General features: G+C 37.6%; 1 protein-coding gene across 2 annotated transcripts in view; it reads left to right on the forward strand.

Moving 5' to 3' along the window:
• Window positions 1–26,669, forward strand: part of LOC127452073 (arf-GAP with Rho-GAP domain, ANK repeat and PH domain-containing protein 2-like) — a 154,445-nt gene extending 127,776 nt beyond the window's left edge. For both annotated transcript variants that reach the window (XM_051717252.1, XM_051717257.1), the window contains exons 24-33: window positions 1,160–1,228; window positions 2,973–3,047; window positions 4,342–4,459; window positions 9,273–9,401; window positions 11,545–11,681; window positions 17,457–17,539; window positions 18,884–18,919; window positions 19,164–19,227; window positions 23,101–23,220; window positions 26,168–26,669. In XM_051717252.1, coding sequence (XP_051573212.1) covers window positions 1,160–1,228; window positions 2,973–3,047; window positions 4,342–4,459; window positions 9,273–9,401; window positions 11,545–11,681; window positions 17,457–17,539; window positions 18,884–18,919; window positions 19,164–19,227; window positions 23,101–23,220; window positions 26,168–26,497 — 1,161 coding nt within the window. In that variant the 3' untranslated portion in view covers window positions 26,498–26,669. The remainder of the gene's footprint in view (window positions 1–1,159; window positions 1,229–2,972; window positions 3,048–4,341; window positions 4,460–9,272; window positions 9,402–11,544; window positions 11,682–17,456; window positions 17,540–18,883; window positions 18,920–19,163; window positions 19,228–23,100; window positions 23,221–26,167) is intronic.
• Window positions 26,670–27,277: the final 608 nt, after the last annotated feature.

A 27,277-nucleotide genomic window follows, 5' to 3' on the forward strand; every position in this document is an offset into this window, starting at 1 on the left:
GGACAGTCATTGTGTTGCACTTGGATGTGTGCCTCTGTAATGGGATTTACAGTGCTGGGCAGTTCTAATCCCCCCTCAACTCGCTCATACATTCATAGGCCCCCTGGCTTCACACATACACACACTTGTGGTCATGGAGAGAAAGAGAGAGGGAGAGAGTGTGTGAAATGTGAAAAGTTTAGCGTGACAGATCTAGAGCCATAATCTAGAGCTGAAGATGGGAAATTCCACTGGAATAATATGTAGCTTAACACCAAGGCATAAAGGTGTAAATTAAAGTTCAATATACACATTTACATTTGTTTGTTTTCTATGGATACATACAAACAGAGCCTACTACTACTTGTTTTGTCACACTGCTAAGTAAATATCTCAATTTTCTCAAGCCTTGAATACAAATGTGACTTATTTTCCTACAGCCCTAATGCTCTTGTCTCCAATAATACATATTTCCACCCCCAGAGAGCACACAGTTCTTATCAAAACAAATGTTATAGGTGAAGTGTGTCATTTCTGCTCCAACAAATGGAATTGCAAAAATAACTGGATTTTTAAGCTTTTTGAAGAAAATGTAAGCAGTACTTGCTTGTACAAACTTGCTGCCATGATTTTAGAGATTTTGGGGATTTTAGAGTGTTCTGGATTGGTTACCAAGTCTTTGCTAAGGTGTTCTGGTTGGTTGGTAGGAGGTTGCTTTCTGGCTCAATTCAAAAAAGCCTGTCCCCAGGTCTCTATAATATTCTTGTCCCTAGATATGGCTGTGGTCCCTCCTTCAATGTAAGTCTATGGGAATTTTTCGCCCGCTTTATCGTCCACCGGGTTGATCAGCTACAAAGATAATAGCCCTTTTTTTTTTTTTTTTTTGTTAACCATAACTATGAACACTGACAAGCATGACTAATGATGATGTTCATACAGGTTTCCTTATTCCATTGATTGAGCCAGAAGTTAAAATATCGAGTCACTCAAACAAACAGCAATGTTGAAAGTTGGCTTCGACTTGAAGTTTTCTGATGTGTCATTCCAAAAGGGTCCTTTAATAGGATGCTTGTTGAATAGTTAATATGCCTTGACTTTGCTGTTGGGAATGTGAGTGGGGCTGTTTACTGTGCACAGGGGCCTTTAATCTCTATTTATCTGTCCGGTTCCATTAAAACAGGTAAATGAAGAACAGGTTAGGCAAATGGAGAAAGAAAACAGCTTTATCACCAGGTGGAAGGACATCACAGTAAGTCACCCCTTTTAACCTTTCCATTAAATAGGTGTGTGTGTTTGCATGAGTGAGAAAAAATATAGAAAATGAGATGTCTTTTAAAGCACGCAGTGTTACAGTTCATAAATGTTTGTGTTTACCCCATAACCTGCTTGTGTTTGCAGATGTGTAGGTTTACACTTGTTGCACATTTTCATAGGTCACAAAATCCCTTTGACCTGTCTTGCTATCGTTTTGAGCAAATTAGAGCAAACAGCAAGCCCTTTCTGATACCTCACCTTTCTGTCTCCTGCTTTATACCTCGCTGGCACCACAAGAACAGTTTGTTCAGATAAGCTGAAAACAAATTAATCTTCCTTTGTGTGCTGATGTCCAAGTTAAAAGTTTGTGTGTATGTGTTCAAGTTCGGGCAAGGACAATTTTGGAACTGACCCATGGAAAATCTTTCCCCAAACACAATCACAGTTACACAGAGACACACCTACTTATTATTTATTATTACTATTTCCCATATTTTAAAATAATGGTAAAATCAACAAAACTATCAAATAATGTAATTAAATTCATACCAGGCACAACTTTAATTGGTCTACAAAACTTAAGATCAAAAAGTCTTTAAGATAATGATAAAAATAAATATAGTCAGGTATGTTCATGTACTGTACCCTGGATGAAAATATCAGAGGATGCATGACTAAGAGTTTATACATTATTATAGAATAAATGCTTTATGCATCATATAATGCCAGCATACAGTATGTGTCATCTACACTACATTTAAATACATTTTGCCATAGCGGTTTTTATTGTTAAGGAGGAGAGCTTTAAGCTGTGGTTTACATATGCAGAGATGTTTTCCAGCTTTCATGATGTTATGCTGCTAAATGATGTGTGGGACTCCAGCTGTGTGTCATTTAGTGAGACACACAGTCACTGGTCTGAGCTGAAAGGGTTGCTGATTGCTTTTGTTTTATATCCACAAAGGCTGCTGTTGAGTTTAGTGCGTAGTTTCTTAGCAAAGCTATGTTATTCTCGCCCTTCCTTCCTTCTTTCCTTCCTTCCTTCCTTCCTTACTTCCTTTCCTCCTCCCTCCCTCCCTTCCCCACTTCCTTCCATCCATCCATCCTTCCTTCCTACTTTCTTTACTTCCTTCCAACTTTTTTCTTTCCTTTCTTTCTCCTTTCTTTCTTCCTTCCTTTCACATAATACCATAATTTTAAATAAAATCAATATTTCATTTTCATTTAGCCTGGGTTGTGTTCAGCCTGTTGTCATTTATTTGGCGATAATGACTGACTGACTGTACATTGTCCCTTACATAATGGCCAATATTGCACCATCATTCCGAATGGTTCTGAGCATGAAAACACTTCCAGTAGCACTTTAACTTGAGCATGGTTTGGTATGGTATGATTGCAAACCGTTCCCAGCCCAGAATTCTCAGAACGGTTAGCTAACCATACTTAGTACAGCGAACCGTGCTGGTGGACAGCTCTAGTGAAGTGGAGATTCCCAAATGGTGACTTGCCCAGTCAGTCCATTCTAATCTTGATTTCACTGCACAACAGTTTAAAAAGAAACCATAACCATGCCAGCTAGCCCGGATCGATAAACAGTGGCATGATTCGGCAACAGTAACCATTCGGACTGATGGTGGAAAAGGGGCTATTGGTAGTAAACCTAACTGACTTTGATAATGTGTATGTTTTCATAAGTTGTGTGTGGTTTTGTCTCTCTTTATATGTACATTTGTTTGCAGTTCTCTCCCGCTGGTGACCTGATATTTGAAGTCTATTTGGAAAAAAAGCAGCCCGAAAAGTGCTGTTTAATCAAGGTTTGTTTCTCCCGCTCTTGCTCTCTGTGCTTTGAGTGTGTGTGTCTGTCTGGCTGTCTATATCTGTGAACCTGGAGGGGATTTCTGCCACAGACTAAATCAAGCTGCAGTTAATCAAAGGAATGTTGATTGAATTGTGAGTGTAATTGTGGATTTTATCAGTAGTCAAGGAAAACCTGAGTTAATAGACTCATCGCATGAGTGAAACACATTGCTGAGATGTGTAAGTGTGTGTTTTAGGATGAAAGTCATCACCATTTAAAAGCACATTTCTTTTGACAGTTCTTTGATGTCTTTTTCCCAGATTAATATGCAGAGACAACTATTATTAATTTATTTCACCTAAAAGTGTAACACTGTGTCTCTATGGCACTATCAAAACATTCCTCTGTTTAAATGAGTGGTCCGTCCAGCCCAACACGGCAACATTGGCTCGACCAGTGGTGTGAGTTTGGGGTGGGTCTATCTGTTTGTACAACCAATGGAAGACTTGTGGAGTTTTCTGGAAACTTTTTGAAAACATTTTGGGACAAAACGATGTGTGAAGTAGAACTTGCGTAGCAAGAAACATTTGTGTTCATGTATTTGGATGGTCCAAATGTTACTTTTTGCCACACTTGATAATGACAGGTGAATTTCAATTTTTAAGATGAGTTTTACTCCATATCTTGATGAAACGGCACCTATTTTGCTGGCATAATGTGAGGAGGATCCCACATATGTCATTACACAGAGTTTTGGAGAAAAAAAAACTTCTGATGATACATTTTCAAGGTTTGTTTCTCCCGCTCTTGCTCTCTGTGCTTTGAGTGTGTGTGTCTGTCTGGCTGTCTATCCGTGAACCTGGAGGGGATTTCTGCCACAGACTAAATCAAGCTGCAGTTAATCAAAGGAATGTTGATTGAATTGTGAGTGTAATTGTGGGTTTTATCAGTAGTCAAGGAAAACCTGAGTTAATAGACTCGTCGCATGAGTGAAACACATTGCTGAGATGTGTAAGTGTGTGTTTTAGGATGAAAGTCATCACCATTTAAAAGCGCTTTTTCTCTTGACAGTTCTTTGATGTCTTTTCCCACATTTTTTCATTTCCCACAGCAAAATAGATGTTATAACCTCTTGTACAAAGAAAAAGCTCTTAACATAACTTAAAGTAAACATGAAAATCCCTGTGTTTAAATATGCATACTTCCCTACTATGTAATGTCATATGCAGAAAGCAGTATTTAAAATGAGTGGGATGTCCAAATACGCAGTATTAAAAAAATAATGATGAAGATCTCACTCTCTGAATAAGGTTTCTCCTAGTATGCGATCAGATGAGCTTGCCGTCAGCACTTTGGAGATGAAGGGCATGGAGGTGGAGGTCAAAGACCTCTGGACCACCTTTGAGGTCATTGAGAATGGAGAGCTAGGTAAGAGTCGTGTTTCTGTTAAAAAGACTTCTCACTTAGAATTAATACATACGTTATTTATTTATTTTTTTTGCAATTATTGGAACATTAAATGATGTTCCTCTAAGGCTTACACACACATTAAAAATGCTTCAGTAGATAAGTGAATGCTCATGATTAGTACTATTATTATTTCATGATGGATATGAAAAACTATTAACAGATTGTGATGGGATCGGTGGGAGGGGGAGACAGGTGGTGTAAGTGTGATTTTTGCCAAAAGCAAGCATTATGTTTTCCTTTTTACAAATTACAACTTGATAATAGATCTATTTTGCACTTGAGTGTGTTTTCTAATCAAAGTCAGATTGTCTGGCGATAATTACAAATTTGCACTACATAATTATGCTTGTGTGGAGGAAAAACACAAACCACAAAGTTTTTCTTTTCTTTTTTCGATGCTGCTGAGGAGGATATGATATATATATATATATATATATATATATATATATATATAATTAACAATCCAGTAGTAACTTTTGGCGGCCAAAAGTTTGGAATAATGTACAGATTTTGCTCTTATGGAAAGAAATTGGTGCTTTTATTCACCAAAGTGGCATTCAACTGATCACAATGTATAGTCAGGACATTAATAACATGAAAAATTACTGTTACAATTTGAAAAAAATAAATAAAATTCAGAACTTCTATACTACTACAAAGAGTTCTCATCAAAAAATCCTCCATGTGCTGCAATGACAGCTTTGCAGATCCTTGGCATTCTAGCTGTCAGTTTGTCCAGATACTCAGGTGACATTTCACCCCACGCTTCCTATAGCACTTGCCATAGATGTGGCTGTCTTGTCGGGCACTTCTCAGGCACCTTACAGTCTAGCTGATCCCAAAAAAGCACAGTGGGGATAAGATCCATAACACTCTTCCAATTATCTCTTGTCCAATGTCTGTGTTTCTTTGCCCACTCTAACCTTTTCTTTTTGTTTTTCTGTTTCAAAAGTGGCTTTTTCTTTGCAATTCTTCCCATACGGCCTGCACACCTGAGTCTTCTCTTTACTGTTGTACATGAAACTGGTGTTGAGCGAGTAGAATTCAATGAAGCTATCAGCTGAGGACATGTGAGGCGTCTATTTCTGATGTACTTATCCACTTGTTTAGTTGTACATCTGGCCTTCCACATCTCCTTCTGTCCTTGTTAGAGCGGTTGTCCTTTGTCTTTGAAGACTGCAGTGTACACCTTTGGATGAAATCTTCAGTTTTTTTGGCAATTTCAAGCATTGATTAGCCTTCATTCCTCAAAACAATGATTGACTGACAAGTTTCTAGAGAAAGCTGTTTCTTTTTAGCCATTTTTGACCTAATATTGACCTTAAGACATGCGAGTCTATTGCATACTGTGGCAACTCAAAATCAAACACAAAGACAATGTTAAGATTCATTTAACGAACCAAATAGCTTTAAACTGTGTTTGATATAATGGCAAGTGATTTTCTAGTACCAAATTAGTAATTTAGCATTACTCAAGGATAAGGTGTTGGAGTGATGGCTGCTGGAAATGGGGCCTGTCTAGATTTGATCACAAATTACTTTTTTCAAATAGTGATGGTGCTGTTTTTTACATCAGTAATGTTCTGACTATACTGTGATCAGTTGAATGCCACTTTGGTGAATTAAAGTACCAATTTCTTTCCTAAACAGCAAAATCTGTACATTATTCCAAACTTTTGGCTGCCAGTGTGTGTGTGTGTGTGTGTGTGTGTGTGTGTGTGTGTGTGTGTGTGTGTGTATATATATACAGGTGCATCTCAATAAATTAGAATGTCATGGAAAAGTTCATTTATTTCTGTAATTCAACTCAAATTGTGAAACTCGTGTATTAAATAAATTCAATGCACACAGACTGAAGTAGTTTAAGTCTTTGGTTCTTTTAATTGTGATGATTTTGGCTCGCATTTAACAAAAACCCACCAATTCACTATCTCAAAAAATTAGAATATGGTGACATGCCAATCAGCTAATCAACTCAAAACACCTGCAAAGGTTTCCTGAGCCTTCAAAATGGTCTCTCAGTTTGGTTCACTAGGCTACACAATCATGGGGAAGACTGCTGATCTGACAGTTGTCCAGAAGACAATCATTGACACCCTTCACAAGGAGGGTAAGCCACAAACATTCATTGCCAAAGAAGCTGGCTGTTCACAGAGTGCTGTATCCAAGCATGTTAACATAAAGTTGAGTGGAAGGAAAAAGTGTGGAAGAAAAAGATGCACAACCAACCGAGAGAACCGCAGCCTTATGATTGTCAAGCAAAATCGATTCAAGAATTTGGGTGAACTTCACAAGGAATGGACTGAGGCTGGGGTCAAGGCATCAAGAGCCACCACACACAGACGTGTTAAGGAATTTGGCTACAGTTGTCGTATTCCTCTTGTTAAGCCACTCCTGAACCACAGACAACGTCAGAGGCGTCTTACCTGGGCTAAGGAGAAGAAGAACTGGACTGTTGCCCAGTGGTCCAAAGTCCTCTTTTCAGATGAGAGCAAGTTTTGTATTTCATTTGGAAACCAAGGTCCTAGAGTCTGGAGGAAGGGTGGAGAAGCTCATAGCCCAAGTTGCTTGAAGTCCAGTGTTAAGTTTCCACAGTCTGTGATGATTTGGGGTGCAATGTCATCTGCTGGTGTTGGTCCATTGTGTTTTTTGAAAACCAAAGTCACTGCACCCGTTTACCAAGAACTTTTGGAGCACTTCGTGCTTCCTTCTGCTGACCAGCTTTTTAAAGATGCTGATTTCATTTTCCAGCAGGATTTGGCACCTGCCCACACTGCCAAAAGCACCAAAAGTTGGTTAAATGACCATGGTGTTGGTGTGCTTGACTGACCAGCAAACTCACCAGAACTGAACCCCATATAGAATCTATGGGGTATTGTCAAGAGGAAAATGAGAAACAAGAGACCAAAAAATGCAGATGAGCTGAAGGCCACTGTCAAAGAAACCTGGGCTTCCATACCACCTCAGCAGTGCCACAAACTGATCACCTCCATGCCACGCCGAATTGAGGCAGTAATTAAAGCAAAAGGAGCCCCTACCAAGTATTGAGTACATATACAGTAAATTAACATACTTTCCAGAAGGCCAGCAATTCACTATAAATGTTTTTTTTTATTGGTCTTATGATGTATTCTAATTTTTTGAGATAGTGAATTGGTGGGTTTTTGTTAAATGTGAGCCAAAATCATCACAATTAAAAGAACCAAAGACTTAAACTACTTCAGTCTGTGTGCATTGAATTTATTTAATACACGAGTTTCACAATTTGAGTTGAATTACTGAAATAAATGAACTTTTCCACGACATTCTAATTTATTGAGATGCACCTGTATATATATATATATATATATATATATATATATATATATATATATATATAGTGTGTGTGTGTGTGTGTGTGTGTGTGTGTGTGTGTGTGTGTGATGTTTATGTTTTTTTGAGTGAACTGATGTACGAATATACTGTTCTGTAGATTAATGTCTTGAGATGCTAGAATTCCCTCTGTTACATACACACAAATAGAGCCTTTTAAATGTTTAGTCTTTGACCAGACACATGCTCTACACAAGTACGCAGACACAAATGCTCACAATGCAAAACAAGCATGCAGTTCCGTTGGATATACTAAACCTGCAATTTGCTTTACTGTGGTGGTAATAAATCTCAGCACTCAAGGGGGCAATAATCTTCAAATATTTGCCATTAAATTGATAGCATTATTATTCAGGTATCTTTGAAAATGACAGTTTAACTAACTTTAAAGCTGATATGTGTCATTTTTCGATGTTAAAATTCTTTCTCATATCCCAGATTAATATGCAGAGACAACTATTATTAATTTATTTCACCTAAAAGTGTAACAATGTGTCTCTATGGCACTATCAAAACATTCCTCTGTTTAAATGAGTGGTCTGTCCAGCCCAACATGGCAACATTGGCTCGACCAGTGGTGTGAGTTTGGGCCAGATCTATCTGTTTGTACAACCAATGGAAGACTTGGAGTTTTCGGGAAACTTTTTGAAAACAGTGATTATTTGTTTCCATTTAATATTTAATTCCACTTAGTGACACAAGAAATTGAACACTTTAGATTAAGCTAACTTGCTGAGCAAAATTATCTTCAAAACGTTGCTCTGCCAAGACCATAGTTGACCTAAAAGACAAAACTGACCGTTGAGCGCATTATGAATTGCGTTCTGACACATTTTGGGACAAAACGATTTGTGAAGTAGAACTTGCGTAGCAAGAAACATTTGTGTTCATGTACTTGCATGGTCCAAATGTTACTTTTTGCCACACTTGATAATGGCAGGTGAATTTCGATTTTTAAGATGAGTTTTTCTCCATATCTTGATGAAACCACACCTGTTTTGAGGAGTATCCCACATAAGTCGTTACACAGAGTTTTGGAGAAAATTTTTTCAGATGTTGTGACAGATGTTTCTTTAGTAGTAGATAGTTTGTATGGTCTTTGATTTTGAATATTGCGCAGTTCATTTACAACAGCGAGTGTCAGATTATCATTCTTACAATTCTACTTAAACCATGTATTATGATGCAGTTCCTAAACTAGTTGCGGGCCAACTTGCAAGCCAATTTTTACTTGCATTTGGTGCTTGGCAAGTGTTATTTTTGGTTCCTGCATACTTGCTTAGTATGTTTCGGGCCTTTCTGTTCAGTGCAATCACAATCCATTGCAAAACATGTCAGAGGGAGATTTGCTTTCACTTGTCCAAGCATACTCAATCCTTTCTTTCACATCTGTGCTCAGAGCGTCCCTTACACTACAAAGAGAAGATTCTGGAGCAGGTACTGGAGTGGAGTTCCCTGGAGGATCCCAGCTCGGCCTTCCTGCTCATTAAAAAATATTCCGGCTCTGAAATGACAGATTCCAACTCAGGTACTGGCAATGAACAGCCTACTGAACCCCAACAGATCACTCTAAAGCTAAGATATAGAGATTAAAGAACCATATTATTCTGTTCCATATAAGGGGCTTTTAAATGACTCGCATCAGGACGACAACGCACTGCTCAATGGGTATTTGGTCTCTACATGAAAACTCTTGCAGAGTACATGGTGTTTTGATTTTAGCGCTGACATCACCCTTGTAATGATATGTCATCTGAATTGCCCGGTAATAATTGGTTGACACTTCAAATGGTCAGCGGCAATGGAGTCAAAGTTAAAATTGCTTGTGCCAGAGGTAACGCTTAAGCTTGCACTTTACTCCATAGCACTCACTGTAATTGTAATTGGCAACGTTGATGCGAGTCATGTCGAAGCCCCTTAATGTGTATATTTGGAGCCATATTCTCAGTTGCTTTTGGTTATGCTCAGACACATGGGGGGAAATCACTAAGAAAGAATTGTGCCCACTGATAGTATTGTTTATTTTCATGTGCTGTCAGTGTTGTTTTAGCACCCAATTCACCAAAAGAATGATGCAATTATTGCTGCAAAAGTGACCAAATATTTGTGCTGAACACAATTTGGACTGGACAATTGCAGAATTTGTGGGTGCTAGTTTGTGGAGAATGCAGTTACCGCAATCTGGCATGCCTGACTGGATCTGTACGGCATCACTCCAACACTGCAATCCAGTCACATCTGGATATATGCCTGGTTATAATATGGTTCAACATCTTTGATAATTTGATTTACTGCTGCCATGATCAATTGAAAATATAAACTGACATCTCTTAAAAAATAGAATCATTATAATTCTGCAGGGTGTAATTGCACTTTTGAGCAAATTGCAGAATGTCACCTGCACAAATGGTGTAGGCTTTTGTGAATAAGGAGCAATCTACACTCAAAACAAAATTCCATCAAATTAAATAGAGTAATATTTAACCAAGTAAAATGTCAAAAATATATATTATTTTAAGTTTTATTTATTGAATTTTGTTAAAAATTAACAGTTTGATGGAATTTTTATATGAAATTGAAATGCGTAAATCTAAAAAATTTGATTTTTCCAGACAAATCCGGAATTCTTTTTTTTCTGACCTAAACGTGACCCATGTGAATTCTCGATATGCTGTGCATTCCCTCAAATGGAGCCGCTGCTGCTGCGTCATGCACATACTTTAGACAGAGTTGTGCGAAATTTTGAATTTAAGAATTAACTCCCTTTCAAGTCATGAATTGGCCATGCCCCATAGGAAGTTGAATTTGAATTAGAATGATAGTAAGTGGAATTTACTGAACTCGAAATTCAACACATTTACACTACACATTTCATTAGTCTTGGCTTGGCACATAATCTTTGCTCTGTACATTTTTCAGCTTTTTTTGTCCTTTGCCGATCACATTCTTGGTATAGGCAAAAATATTTTCTGAGTGTATATAAAGTGTAATTTACATAGAAAGACGGATTTGTGCTGAAAAGAATGACAATGAATGAATTTAAATATGCATGGCGCAGCACAGATAACGTCTGGTTAAACTTGATTGTGGGTGGTTTGTGAATTGGACTCATTTGCGCTAAGTATGCAAAAGTGGCACACATGTATAGTGAATTTTTCCCAAAGTTTTTACAGTTTCTGGCCTCTTCTTTAATTCATAACTCTCATTTACACTCTCACAACCAATGTCGTGATCAAATTTTCACTCTATTTGACAAATGGAATTGTACAGAAAAGGAAAGCAGGGTTTTTGTAAAGAGAGCACATTTACCCTCTTTCTCAGTTATTTGAAACCATCAGTAACGGCTGCTGGAAATCATAACTTTGTACCTACGCTGAGTAATAGCTTTTAGGTGTGCTTCACTAAAAGAATTAATAAACAGTATATTAAGCAATGGCATGATACAAAGGTTTGTTTATGTACCAGGATGTGTACAGCTATGTGCTAGACCCTGAAACTTTAAACATTTTAAAAATTTATGAGAGACCCTACTTCTGTTTTAAGCAGCGGGGGTGTACAGGTGCAGTGGTATATGTATAGTTTGTATGTTCTTTCTCTCATAAATTGTTTATGTTATGACTCAATATGTTTTTCTTGTTTCATGTTCTTTTCTGTGTGTCTGTGTCTGACAGATAAACTGAAAGATTTCATTAAAGGAGAGCAACTCAAGTTCAAAGACGGCTCCTCCAAATTGTTATCAGGGAATAAATTTCAGGACAGATACCTGGTACTACAGGACAAAAAACTGCTGTTATACAAAGACATAAAAGTATGTTTATTTCTTTTTTCTTTCTTTTCTATATTCATTTATTTATGCATTTCTCTGTTAATTGTCTCTCATTTAATTTATTTTTTTTTTTTTTTTTAACAAAGCAAAATGGTTTGCAGGGTGTGACAGTTTTTCAGCCCCTGGTAATATTTAAATATATCCATCCCCGCTGTTCCACCAGGATCAGCCTCTGCATAGTGTCACCATTCGCCAGTGGCCCTGCTGCAGTCTCCAGTTTACCAATTTAGATTTTCCGGCATGGCATTTCATGTTAGTGCTGTTTGTTTTCTTTGCATGCGTTTACAGATGAAATAGTAATTAAAAAACACAGTGGATGTGAAATTACCTGCTTTGGGCCAATCGCAGGGGCCCATTTGTAATAAGTGTGGAATGGGAAAAAAGCAACAAATAAACCCATAATGGCTATTTTCATTTTAAATTCAAGTAATGCTCGGCTTCTCAAATGAGTGTAGTGATTTAAATGACTCAAGTCTGTTAGTTTCTTTCCCCGTAATCTCTCCTCATACATACTTTATTCAGTCTGTGTACAGAGGTGGGTAGTAACGTGCTAAATTTACTCCATTACATTTACTTGAGTAACTTTTTTGAATTTTTTTTTACTTTTAGAGTAGGTTTAAAGGTGGATACTTTTTACTCTCACTCAAGTAAATTTCTACTGAAATATTTGTACTTTCACTTCTCTACAATGGGTGGCGTTCCTGTCGTTACATTACTGGGTTTAATTTTAGTTCATTTGTAATTTATTGAGAGATTATTTAATGGGACTTTTACGACAGCGGAAGTTCACACAGCTGCGTGCGCTGTGACAGACTGTCACTGTCACAAGCCGAGTCCATCACTGCTGCAGCATCTAGCTCTTCAAGGTGAAACACTTTCTTTGCTCAGCACTGTGAAAAAAGAATAGTTTCGTCATGCAATGCCTTCATTTAACACCAAGACAAGCGAATATTTTAAGATTAAAATTGAAGCTCCAACTTAAGACAGCATGCTGAGGAAAGTTTTGGCTCTAATGATAACGCGGGCTTTTCTGTGACATGGTGATGGTCACTTTCAGGGTGATTCTGTAAATATGGGCTCTTATGACATCAGTTTTTAAGTGTAAATTTTTAAATCTGCAGCTATATATCAGTGCGCTTTGTCCTGCATCCCGCATGTCATGAGCAGTATTTACGCATTTACCCCGCGCCCTCATGGGGATACTGAAAACTTAATCAGACTGATTAACTGTATAAATCCATGTAAACATCCACATTAAGTGTAAATGCCTTTTACTCTGTCGAATGTGTAATTGACAACTGGAGTGCAAACAGACAGCATTTCTGTGTGTGTGCCCTACGCAGGCTGCGTACTCTGCAATTAGAGAGTGGCGGTACTGTGTACAGAACTAATGATCTAAATTCTTTCTACACTGAAAACTGCAACTACACTGAACTAACAACTAAAAGCTATGAAATAGCGAAAGTAGGCATTAATAAAACATGATCTTGGTTTGGTTTATATTTCCCTGTGGGACATTTTTCACGTATTCACTGTATTAATTACTAGAAAGGTTTCCAAACCTCCCTTCTTATTGACAAATTCATCCAGATCTGACAAGAGCCTTTAAAGGGATAGTTCACCTAAAAATAAAAATTCTCTCACAGATGTATATGACTTTCTTTCATCTGCTGAAAACAAATGATGATTTTTAGAAGAATATTTCAGCTCTTTTGGTCCATGAAATGCAAGTGAATGGGTGCCAACATTTTAAAGCTCAAAAGAATCACATAAGTCAGCATAAAAGTAATCCATATGATTCCAGTGATTAAATCAATATCTTCAGAATTGATATAATAGGTGTGGATGAGAAACAGATCTTCTTGTGTTTTTAGTGATTCAAATTCTTCTCTGCATATCGCCGCCTGCTGGGCTGGGAGAAGAACTTCTATCAAAAAATGACATAAGTATTGATCTGTTTCTCTATCTGATCTATCATATCACTTCTGAAGAAATTGATTTAACCACTGGAGTCATATGGATTACTTTTATGGTGTCTGCATTTTCTTTTTGGAGCATCAAAATATTGGCACCCATTCACTTGCATTGTACTGACCTACAGAGCTGAAATATTCTTCTAAAAATATTAATTTGTGTTCTGCAGAAGGAAGGAAGTCATACACATCTGGAATAGCATGAGGGTGAGTAAATGATGAGAGAATTCTCATTTTTGGGTGAACTACCCCTTTAAAGTGATAGCTCAGCCATAATTTAATATTCCGTCATCATTTCCCTAGCCTCATGTTGTTCCAAACCCATATTCTGTGGAACCCAAAAGATGTTAGACAGAATTTTAGGGACTAACAGTCTCAGTCACCATTCACTTTCAAAATATGGAGAAATAAAAACACATTCACTGAAAGTAAATAGTGACTCAGGCTAATATTCTGTCTAAAATCTCCTTATTGTGTTGCATGGAAGAAAGAAAGTCTTACGGGTTTGGAACAACATGATGGTGAATGATGACAGAATTTCCATTCATAATAATAATAATAATAATAATAAGAAGAAGAAGAAGAAGAAGAAGAAGAATTCTGTAATACATGTTAAATGTGTATTATGTAATGGAATGTAGGGGAGTTAATGTCCATTATGTCATTTGTGAAAGTTTTCTTACTCTTACTCAAGTAATTATTTATGTTAACACTTTTACTTCTACTAGAGTAATTGTTTTGAGTAAACAGTTTTTGGCTACTCTACCCACCTCTGTCCGTGCATATGCTAGTTTGCGTTTTCTCTGGGGCACACGCTGTATGAGCTAAGACACAGTCTCCTAAAGAGTGCTGGATGTGTTAATAATTGATATTTGAGGGAAGTGTGAGGTCATGTGTGGGTGTGTGTGTGTGACAGAGAGAGAAACGGGGGGAAGGCGGTGAGGCGAAGATGCTCAGAATGAAGGCTGTTCTTTCCTTAATTAGTGTAATTGCTTGCTGATGCAGAGTATTCAAGTAATTATCAAGTGAAGAAGGTGGGAACTGGCTGTGAAGCTGAAATTTAATTGATATTCTGATGCCTTTGTTTTCTGTTATTTGCTTTTTTGTAAGTTAGGATTCTCGGTTAGATCTCATTTTGCTGTCGCTGATGTGCGCCTGTGCTGCTTGTGTTTTGCAGTGCATTACGTACAAAATACATCCCTTCCAGGCAACAACACTGTGTTGTCGGTGCATGCTAGTTTATACAATGCCCTTGGGCTCCTAACAGCTGTAAACAGGAAATTGCAGTAGTTTTTTTCCCCCTTTGATTCAAACGAATGAGCTGGGGAAATAAAACAATCACAAATACTTTCTTCTATGCTACTTCTCTGTGTATGTGAACCAGTTTTAGTACTTGGTGATTTTGAAAATATATATTTAATATATAACATTAGCTGCAATAAAGCAGCAAATAAGGAATAGTGAACCCAAAAATAAAAATTTGATTATCATTTACTCACCCTCATGTCATTCCAAACCCGTTTGACTTATGCGGAACACAAAAGGAAGTTAAGCTAAAGATGGACTGGAATATTCATTAAAGGGAAAGTTCGCCCAAAAATGAAAATTCTCAAATTATTTATATTAAAAAAATCTATAAATCGCGATTCTTGAGCCAAACGATTTTAAAATCGTCTCCCTGATGAAAAATCTTTTTTTTTTTTTTTTTTATTTAAAGTCAAAATCCTCTGCTGATGATCAATGTTCCTGTTATTATGCTGTCATGTTTCAAGTTTAGTTCCTGTTCCTGTCATGTCATGTGATTTCCTGTTCCCTCATGTGATCTTGTCATGTGTTTCCCCTGTTCATGTGTCTTGTTTTCATTGGTTCATTGTTTGATTACTTTGTTGTCAGTTCTAGTTTGTCATTGGTTTAAGTTTATTAGTCTTGTTATATTGTTTATAGTTCTGTCTGTTCATTGGTTGTCTTGTTACCCATGTCTGTGTATTTAAGTTTGCCATTGTCTCTCATCAGGCATTGTTAATGTAACTTTGTTGTTTTGTCCAAGCCAAGCCAAGCCAAGCCAAGCCAAAGTGTAGTTTAGTGTAGTTTATGTCAAGTCAAGTCAAGTCAAGTCAAGTTTATATTCAAGTTCATGTTTATATTTCATGTTTGTAGTCAGGGTTTTTGGGTTCCACAATTGTAAATTAAACTGCACTTGGGTTCATCACTCCTACATCATCGTCTCTTCGTCTGCCTGTTTCCGGCAACATTACAGAATACCTGACCGCCAACCATGAACCCAGTGGTTCAACTACTGCGCCTGCATCAGAGGAATCAGTCCCTGGAGGAATATGTGGGGGAATTCTGCTCTCTGGCCAGCAAGGTGGACTTTAATGAGGTCGCCCTCAAAGACTGTTTCCGTTTCGGATTAACTGAGCCAATTTCCAATGCCTGGTGGTCGCAGTTCCCTCAGCCTCGCTCAGTATATCGACCTTGCCCTGCAGATCACTGGTTCTACGTTCACTGTGGGGGAGGTGGCTGCCGAGCGGCAGTCCCAAATCATGGCTGCCGAGCGGCAGTCCCAAATCATGGCTCGGCGAGCGGGAGTCCCACGTCATGGTTGCCGAGCGGGAGTCCCACGCCTGCCACGGCCGACGAGCCAACGCCCACGCCTGCCACGGCCAACAAGCTGGAAGCCTCGTCCGTCCCAGAGCCTGCATTGCCAGAGCCTGTGTTTTGATAAATAGTTTAGCTGTAAAAAGGCTTATCAAACTGTTGGGTGGCGTAAAATACATGTCGCGCCCTCACAATATTTATAATCTAACTGCCAGGGTATTAATGTACAGCGGGTAATTAATGTTCTCGCCCTCATGCCATCCCAGATCCGTATGACTTTCTTTCTTCTGCTGAACACAAATGAAAAATAAATAAATAAAATAAAATAAAGATTTATAGAAGAATATTTCCATAGAATATATCCATTCAATACAAGTGAATGGTGACCAGATCTTTCAAACTCAAAATCACATAAAGGCCACATAAAAGTAATCCATAAAACTCCAGTGATTAAATCCATATCTTCTGAAGCGATATGTTGGGTGTGGGTGTGAAACAGATCAATATTTGAGAATTTGTTTTTTTACTAGAAATCTCATTTTCACTTTCACATTCTTTCACATTTTGAAAGTGAAAGTGGAGATTCGTCATAAAAAAAGATTTAAATTATCGATCTGTTTCTCACCCATTCCCATCATATCGCTTCTGAAGATATGGATTTAACCACTGGAGTCTTATGGATTACTTTTATGTTGCCTTTATGTGATTTTTGGAGCTTCATATTTCTGGTAACTATTCACTTGCATTGAATGGAGCAATTCTAAAATTGAAATATTTTTTCTAGATTCTTCTATAAAAAAAAAAAAAAAAATGCATTTGTATTCAGCAGAAGAAAGAAAGTTGTACACATTTGGGATATCATGAGGGTAAGTAAATGATAAAAAAAATAAATAAAAAAAATAAAAAAGAAAAAAACATTTCTGGGTGAACTATTCCTTTAAAAAGTTTCCTTTTGTATTCGGCATAAGATAAAAAATAAAAAAAAGATACAGTATACGGGTTTAAAAGAACATGAGGGTAAGTAAATTATGACAGAATTTTCATTTTCAGGTGAACTATTTATTTAGCATGCACTGTAATGTATGTACTGTAAAGTGTGTCTAGAGGTACAGTATACTTTAAAGTTACAGCATTTTTAAATCAAAGCATTGTACACATTTTTAAATATATGCAATTGCTTCCTCAGAGTACCAAGCCAGAAAGAGAGGCTCCGTTAAAATCTGTTAAATGTTACTCTGGTCTTCGAAGGAAGTTGAAGCCAACAAGCAGGTAAATGGTCTTAAGGTATTGCTGTAATGCTATATAACTACTGTAATCTAATTTTTCATTCATTAACAAACTCGTGCAACAATTTCTCCAAACCCACAATATAATTTTATTGTAATTCAAAGCACATAGTAGACCTCACGAACAGTACTATAAAACATTAGTCAGAATTAGTGTAGCCACATTGAAAAACATATTAATAATCCTGAATGTGTAATTAAGATAGATTCATAATTATTCTGGCATTATCTCTTGGTCCATGCTAAAATGAGCTCTTAGTTTAATCTCTATCTTTTGTGCCAAACATGCAGAGCTTGCTTGGCTTGGTGCCAAATGCCCCCATCAGAAACAAGACTATCACAGTAAAATCTGAAGGCAGATGTACTGTATATACCACAATAACAAAATTCATTAAAATTAATTTTGCAAATACAGTATATTATGTTTTTCTCGCTCCTACTGATAAAATTGCTAACTGTGGATTTGTTTCATTTCAATACTGTTGCATTTTTGTAATTTATGCTTGTCGTGTAATTTATGAGTGCGCTGAAAAAAAGTTATTTTTGCAAATTATAATTTTCCTTGTGAACGTATCCATGGCATGATCCTTAGAACAGCATGTTTCACCAAAATTACATAGGAAAAAATTCCTTTTTTCTGTTACCCATACACACTTTATCATTTTGTCCTTTTATCATTTCACATCACAAGGTCACTTTGAAGCACTGAAATGCCAACTATTTTACTTTTGTTTAGTTGAACGATCATTACTTGACCAGTTACATGAAAAAAAAAATGAAATTTTCAATTGGTCAGCAATTATAACGTTCAAACCAAACACATTCTTGTGCTATAAAAAGTTAGATGCAGCACAAAGAATAGAACAAATCATAGGCATTTTAAAAGCTGAAGTTCTTTTTAAATTGACACGGCGTCTAAAGAAAGAAGTTCTCCTGAGGGAGATGCTGAAAAATTGTGAAATGTGGCACAACATTCCAAGAATCCATCTAGCACATTTACACAGAACAAACAATTATAAAAACAGCAGACAGATGCAAAAATATGTTCAGTGTTCACAGCCTCTGAGTGTAACAGAGTTTGTAACATTGGTATAAATAGATCTTACACATGCAAAAGAAATTGTCCTTTCCATATGCTTGTCAGCTTGCTGTGAAAGTTCAATTGAATTTAATGGCATCTTAGCACTTTAGCCGTTTTCAGGGGGTCAGACTGTGGAGCCATCAGTAAAAGCTGAAAATAGTCTTAAACTGATATGGGAAACCTGAATGAAATGCTGCAAAACTAATGTAATACATTTTTTGTTTTTTTCTGTTTAATTCTCAACAGTTGGGGATTTACAGTTTATACTGAAAAGCAGCAGTGGTAAGTGCAATTAACTCCGTTCCTAATTGCTTAGTCAATCATACACTTCACCAAACTTTTTAGGGGAAAAGTCTAGCTGGAGCTGAAAATTAGAAATGGAGATTAAGATAATCTTTTTAATATTTCAGACTGAAACTTTGTTCAGCTTAGTACTTCAAGTACAGAACTGCACAACTAAATTTCAAATAGGACACTTGAGTGCCTCAGTGTTTTGAATATCTGCCTTTTCGTCTTCCCTGAAAAGGTATTTCTGCTGTAAAGGGAATGATTCTCAGCAAGACTGGGTCGCCTCCATTATCAGAGTGAAGGTGAGCTTTTTCAGTTTTCTAAGTGCTGATAATGTGGAGAGTTAACATTGTTACAAAGGGGCCATTTTAAGATGCTTTTGAAATGTAAAATGTATCACGGTAATAAAATGGTATTCAAAGTACCATGGTATTACCATGATTTTTTGACATGTTTCCATAGTAATACCTGTACCTTGGAAATACCATGCTATTCCTTGAAGCATATTGGGTTATATTGTAAACACCATGGTACATGAATATGGAAAACATTCAGTACCATGGTATATGTCAAAGTACCTTGGTATTACCATGTTTTTGGACATGTTTCCATAGTAATACCATGTTTTTTATGACATGTACCATGGTAATACAAGAGCTGGGTATTGATACAGATTTCCTGATTCGATTCTGATTTACAAGCTCTCGATTCAAATTCGATTTGATGGTAATACCATGATATTCTTTGAAGTACATTGGGACACCTTATATTTACCATGGTACATGAATATGGCAAACATTCAGTACAATAGTATATATCAAAGTACCATGATATTACCATGGTACCACTACAGTTTATATATATATATATATATATATATATATATATATATATATAGATATAGATATATATATAGATATATAGATATACAGGTGCTGGTCATATAATTAGAATATCATCAAAAAGTTGATTTATTTCACTAATTCCATTCAAAAAGTGACACTTGTATATTATATTCATTCATTACACACAGACTGATATTTCAAATGTTTATTTCTTTTAATTTTGATGATTATAACTGACAACTAAGGAAAATCCCAAATTCAGTATCTCAGAAAATTAGAATATTGTGAAAAAGTTCAATATTGAAGACACCTGGTGCCACACTCTAATCAGCTAATTAACTCAAAACACCTGCAAAGGCCTTTAAATGGTCTCTCAGTCTAGTTCTGTATGCTACACAATCATGGGGAAGACTGCTGACTTGACAGTTGTCCAAAAAACGACCATTCACATGTTGCACAAGGAGGGCAAGACACAAAAGGTCATTGCAAAAGAGGCTGGCTGTTCACAGAGCTCTGTGTCCAAGCACATTAATAGAGAGGCGAAGGGAAGGAAAAGATGTGGTAGAAAAAAAGTGTACAAGCAATAGGGATAACCGCACCCTGGAGAGGATTGTGAAACAAAACCCATTCAAAAATGTGGGGGAGAACCACTACGCACAGACGTATGCAAGACATGGGTTTCAGCTGTCGCATTCCTTGTGTCAAGCCACTCTTGAACAACAGACAGCGTCTGAAGCGTCTCGCCTGGGCTAAAGACAAAAAGGACTGGACTGCTGCTGAGTGGTCCAAAGTTATGTTCTCTGATGAAAGTAAATTTTGCATTTCCTTTGGAAATCAGGGTCCCAGAGTCTGGAGGAAGAGAGGAGAGGCACACAATCCACGTTGCTTGAGGTCCAGTGTAAAGTTTCCACAGTCAGTGATGGTTTGGGGTGCCATGTCATCTGCTGGTGTTGGTCCACTGTGTTTTCTGAGGTCCAAGGTCAACGCAGCCGTATACCAGGAAGTTTTAGAGCACTTCATGCTTCCTGCTGCTGACCAACTTTATGGAGATGCAGATTTCATTTTCCAACAGGACTTGGCACCTGCACATAGTGCCAAAGCAACCAGTATCTGGTTTAAGGACCATGGTATCCCTGTTCTTAATTGGCCAGCAAACTCGCCTGACCTCAACCCCATAGAAAATCTATGGGGTATTGTGAAGAGGAAGATGCGATATGCCAGACCCAACAATGCAGAAGAGCTGAAGGCCACTATCAGAGCAACCTGGGCTCTCATAACACCTGAGCAGTGCCACAGACTGATCGACTCCATGCCACGCCGCATTGCTGCAGTAATTCAGGCAAAAGGAGCCCCAACTAAGTATTGAGTGCTGTACATGCTCATACTTTTCATGTTCATACTTTTCAGTTGGCCAAGATTTCTAAAAATCCTTTCTTTGTATTGGTCTTAAGTAATATTCTAATTTTCTGAGATACTGAATTTGGGATTTTCCTTAGTTGTCAGTTATAATCATCAAAATTAAAAGAAATAAACATTTGAAATATATCAGTCTGTGTGTAATGAATGAATATAATATACAAGTTTCACTTTTTGAATGGAATTAGTGAAATAAATCAACTTTTTGATGATATTCTAATTATATGACCAGAACCTGTATATATGATGGTGCATTTCCTTTTTCAGAGAAGGGTCCAAAAAAAAAAAAAAAAACTAGCACTAAGAATTGGGGTAATGTTTTCAAGGTCATCCTGCACGAGTATAATTCACATTATCCGTAAAGGTCTTTAGCTGAATAAGGTCAAGCAGACTGCCACACTAACACTGGTTCCAGCAGCCTCTTCTTTAGACAAGCTGAGTGCTACTACACACCCAGGGCCTGACTCAGCCTATTCAGTATTAAAACTTAAACCAGAAGCAAGAGATGGTAGAAAAGGAGTAGATGATTTAGCCGTTGTTCTCTTCTGAAATCCCCTTACCCTCTCAGATTTTTCCTGTCCCTCTCCTGTGTCCTAATGCTTCATCTTTATCTACTTCTCACAGGTTCCCTATTTTCATTGTGGAGGTTTATTCTTACTTTTGTGGCTTTGAACTGATACAAGGAAAAATAAAGTGCTTCAATTCTTCAGAGTTTTCTTTTTCTATTCCGGGGGGATGGAGTGTGAGAGAAGTACTGCAGGTTTTTTTTCCCCAAGTATAGGAGGCGAGAGAAGGGCATGCACCATAATTCAGTGTACCTATTGTTGTGTCTCATAATTACGTGTACTAAAAGTAGTTGCGAAGTCCATGCAGGTACATTAATTGATACTCTGTGCTCTGAGACTCTTCTAACCTCTCGCTACTTCCATTTCACCTAGCTTTCTGCTTGGCATGGTTTCCATAGAAACTGGAGAGAAGTGCTGGATAGGTAAAGGGACAGGCAGATGAGACCTTGTGCTGCTAAAATGATGATTTAGATGTGAAGAACAGCTCAAATGCCATAAAGTCACAGTGGAAAGTATGAGGTGTCTCAGTGAGTGTTCAGCACAGGAATAAATCCAGAATGTTCCGGCACATTTCTTCCTACATCATTAAGGTCAGAAAGTTAGTTTTAGTAAGAGCTGCTTGTGAATATATTAAAGTTTTAAGTCTGAAAAATAAAACATCCATTCCATGTGGGAAACTGTATTTTTCCACGGTTCCCAGTTTTTAAAAAGTTGGAAAGACTCCAATAAAACTTTGTTTAATATACAATTTCAGCCTTATTTCAGCCTCACAACTAAGCATACTTAAAATTTTAAAGTGAGAGTTTACAAAAAAATAATAATCTGTCATTATTCACTCTTTTGACATACTTTCTTCTGTGGCACACAAAAGGAGATGTTAGGCAGACTGACAGCCTCAGTCATCATTCACTTTTATTATATGGAAGAACATTGCAATGACAGGTGACAGACTAACAAACTCTCTAACATTACATGTGTTCCATGAAAGAAAGTCATATGGGTTTGGAACAACATGGTGAGTAAAATGATTTAAGAATTTTCATGTTGGGTAAATTGTCCCTTTAACACTATTCTTTTGCTGGATTTCAAGCACAGGTATTTCCCTAAAGAAATTATCTAGTGTTTTTATAGTCATGCTTGGCTCATCAATATTTAATAGGCTAGAAATTGCTCTGTGAGTGCAATATCTATAAAATATATATTTTTAAAATCCTTATCCAGTAATCATGTTTGACTGGAAAAGTCTTACAGTTATAGAAAATCATGGAAATTCATTGATTTAAAGGTACTGGAACTCTGATTTTCACAGTTGCTCCTTCATAATTGTAGACTGTCAATGTGTTTGCAGCATGAAGGTGACTTATGGCCTGAAGACCTAAAGCAGAGCGCATCATTACCTTACAACCTTAGCAGAGGGAGAACATCCACTTACAGCACAACTCAGACTACCAAAGCTAAAAACAGAGAGGTCAGGATTAAACCTGCTCTACACTCACATACATGTCAAAAATACTTAACAACTCTTTTCATTTAGTACTGCTTAACGTACTTTTTGCTTCAATGAACACAAAGGCAAGCATAGTTGGCAATTATCTGCTCTAATCTCCATCTTTGTTGACCATAAACGACATTATATGTCGTCTTGTTGATGTTGAAGTGTATTTTTTCTGCTTACCAATACAAAGATTGAATTGATGCAGAAAATACATAAAATAAATACACATTGAAAATCACAGAATTGATAAATATAAAAGTTACCCATATTAAAAATTAAACTATAATGACAAAGATAGACATTTGAAATTATTTTAATCAATGAAGTCAGTTAAAAATAAAAAGTGTGACCCTTATGGGAATGGTAAAGTAAAATTTTGATTAAAACCTCTTCAACTCTGCGGACCTGCCGGCATGTCCAAAAGGGGGTGCTGTGTCCCAAAAAAAGTTTGTGCTTAAAATGTTCAAGTCTCCGAATAGATACACTATATTGCCAAAAGTATTCGCTCACCCATCCAAATAATTGAATTCAGGTGTTCAAATCACTTCCATGGCCACAGGTGTATAAAATGAAGCACCTAGGCATGCAGACTGCTTCTGCAAACATTTGTGAAAGAATGGGCCGCTCTCAGGAGCTCAGTGAATTCCAGCGTGGTACTGTGATAGGATGCCACCTGTGCAACAAGTCCAGTCGTGAAATTTCCTCGCTACTAAATATTCCACAGTCAACTGTCAGTGGTATTATAACAAAGTGGAAGCGATTGGGAATGACAGCAACTCAGCCACGAAGTGGTAGGCCACGTAAAATGACAGAGCGGGGTCAGCGGATGCTGAGGCGCATAGTGCGCAGAGGTCGCCAACTTTCTGCAGAGTCAATCGCTACAGACCTCCAAAGTTCATGTGGCCTTCAGATTAGCTCAAGAACAGTGCGTAGAGAGCTTCATGGAATGGGTTTCCATGGTCGAGCAGCTGCATCCAAGCCATACATCACCAAGTGCAATGCAAAGCGTCGGATGCAGTGGTGTAAAGCACGCCGCCACTGGACTCTAGAGCAGTGGAGACGCGTTCTCTGGAGTGACGAATCACGCTTCTCCATCTGGCAATCTGATGGACGAGTCTGGGTTTGGCGGTTGCCAGGAGAACGGTACTTGTCTGACTGCATTGTGCCAACTGTGAAGTTTGGTGGAGGAGGGATTATGGTGTGGGGTTGTTTTTCAGGAGCTGGGCTTGGCCCCTTAGTTCCAGTGAAAGGAACTCTGAATGCTTCAGCATACCAAGAGATTTTGGACAATTCCATGCTCCCAACTTTGTGGGAACAGTTTGGGGATGGCCCCTTCCTGTTCCAACATGACTGCATACCAGTGCACAAAGCAAGGTCCATAAAGACATGGATGAGCGAGTTTGGTGTGGAAGAACTTGACTGGCCTGCACAGAGTCCTGACCTCAACCCGACAGAGCACCTTTGGGATGAATTTGAGCGAAGACTGTGAGCCAGGCCTTCTCGTCCAACATCAGTGTCTGACCTCACAAATGCGCTTCTGGAAGAATGGTCAAAAATTCCTATAAACACACTCCTAAACCTTGTGGAAAGCCTTCCCAGAAGAGTTGAAGCTGTTATAGCTGCAAAGGGTGGGCCGACGTCATATTAAACCCTATGGATTAAGAATGGGATGTCACTTAAGTTCATATGCGTCTAAAGGCAGGTAAGCGAATACTTTTGACAATATAGTGTAAGTCAGGCATATGTTGTATCGTTTGAAAGCTTAGAATCGGAACTTTTCATAAATAAGCACTTCTGCTATTACATAAAATAACAAAATAATGCCTGAAAACATTCACGTCGTAAATCAGCGCCACCTAGAGGTAATGTGTTAGAAGTATTAATATGAATATAAAAGTCTTTCAAATACCACTTAAATTAACAAGTCATATATCAAATTAAAGCTCTCATTCTCACAAATGCAACTGTACAGTTTATTTTGTTGCCCTAATACCACAGTTCGAAAGATTTTCAAAAGAATCACAAAGTGAAATATGATTTCTGTAAGACATCAAATACAAACTTCTCTTTTGTGTGCAGATCACTGCTGCAGTAAGCCCCAAATAGCTAAAAACTTTATATCTGCTTTTACCTTAGGCAGTTGTCTAAAAAATGAGACCATTTTTGCTTGTCTGTGAGCTTGCTTATGTGAATAATCCAATGTAATATTTTAGATGTCCAGAACAAAATATGCGGTCTAGCAGGAAAAGCATGCTAAACAAATCATCGAAAATATATGTTACTGACTATTGATGATAAAATATTATGCATTATTGCAAAGGGGAGGAAAGCAGCCTTCTAATGACACCTAGATTGAGCTAGTCCACTCAGAGGCCGAGATATTCAATGAAATAATGGGGGTGGTGCACAAACTGAAAATTAAATGAATGTCTATGGACTAGAAAATTTGTGAGGGTAAAAATGCATTAGAGCGCGAACTACATTTCAGATCGGCATTTTGTGGTGAAAGGTGATAGAGGGAGAAAAAATTATAGTACTTGCTGCCATCTCGTGGAATAAAATAAGACTTTTTGGAGGGAGATGGTGTGAACAAAACCAGAATTACATAAAAAAATTCTAGTCATCATAAGATTTTAAACATACAATATAATTTATGAATAATTGGAGTATTTTTTTTTATTATTTTTTTTTTTTTTTTTTGAAAAAATGAGAAATGTTTGGCAGTTAGTCCACTGTATGTGTAAATGGTGAGTTTTTAAATTTGAGTGTGAAAATAGCAGGCGGCAGCCCAAAAATTCTCCAGAGCTGAAGAGGTTAAAGTCAGTGTTTTCTTTCCGAAGAAGCCGACCAGTTTATTCACAAAACCGTATTTGACTCAAATAATCAATAATATCCATGCACTTTCTCCTGTACCATACAGGTTAAAGGGAAGTCAGTCATTAGTACAAGTATTGAGGGTTCCAATACACAAAACCAAATGACCACCAACGAGGGCAACCAGCCGGACTCGATACATAAATTGGCTGGCAGTGAAGAAACTCAGTGTGACTCCAGGCTTGAAATGGTGATTGATGACTCACTTCAGTCTCAGCAAAAAGCATCTCTTCAACAAGACCCCAGTGCTCTCACCCCACTATCACAGAGGAAAGCTATGTTGCCCAGCAGAGGAGTGCAGTTGCCACAAAACCTCATTAATGAACTAAGTACTGTCCTTAACAAAACAGGACGCTGTCCAAAAGGAGACAATTAAGAGAGAGTGACAAAGACAGAAAGACTGAAGTCTTGTCCATTGCACTTCTAATATGCACAGAGAGGATCAGCAAGGCATGAGGATTGTATAACAAAGAAACCAAAAACAGTAAAATTGTTGGATTTAAATTTTATGTCTTTTGTGGAACTACCAAATAAAGTATTTTATGATATCCTCTCTCTAAAAAAGCTTAGACATACTACTCTTTGGATAGAGTGTGTAAGATATGGCATGAATGAAAATTAATTAGTAAATTGCCTGGTAGGTCAAACATCAGATCAGTAAAAAATTTATTTGTGTGCAACTGTTTGGTGGAATTATCACTTAAAGCCACATTCCCTTTATTAATAAAAAAGTAATTTTGTATTAGTTAACCCTCCTATTGCATTCAGAATCTGCATACACCTTTTGCATTTCCGGGTCAATTTTGGTGGAATTAAAGCTTTTAAATAATTCATAACCCGACGTTCCCTATCTGTCACTCACTCAACATTGTGTCGATGTAGTGACACTAGGGGTCACTCTTGGGAGCCCCAAACACCTCTGCTTTTTTGAAAAAAGGCCAATGGGAATTGGCGAGTGGAATTTGCATGCCACTACCCTGGACATACGGGTATAAAAGGAGCTGGTATGCAACCACTCATTCAGATTTTCTCTTCGGAGCCAAGCGGTTGTATTCAGTGCACTAAATTCAATTTCCCTCCAAAGATGCACCTCAAAACTGCTGGATTTACGCATTTCAGTGGCTTCTCCCCCTCTGCACCCGTGGAGTGCAGAGAA

Source organism: Myxocyprinus asiaticus, chromosome 2, assembly GCF_019703515.2.
Source record: "Myxocyprinus asiaticus isolate MX2 ecotype Aquarium Trade chromosome 2, UBuf_Myxa_2, whole genome shotgun sequence".
In the NCBI taxonomy this organism is placed as follows: Eukaryota; Metazoa; Chordata; class Actinopteri; order Cypriniformes; family Catostomidae; genus Myxocyprinus; species Myxocyprinus asiaticus.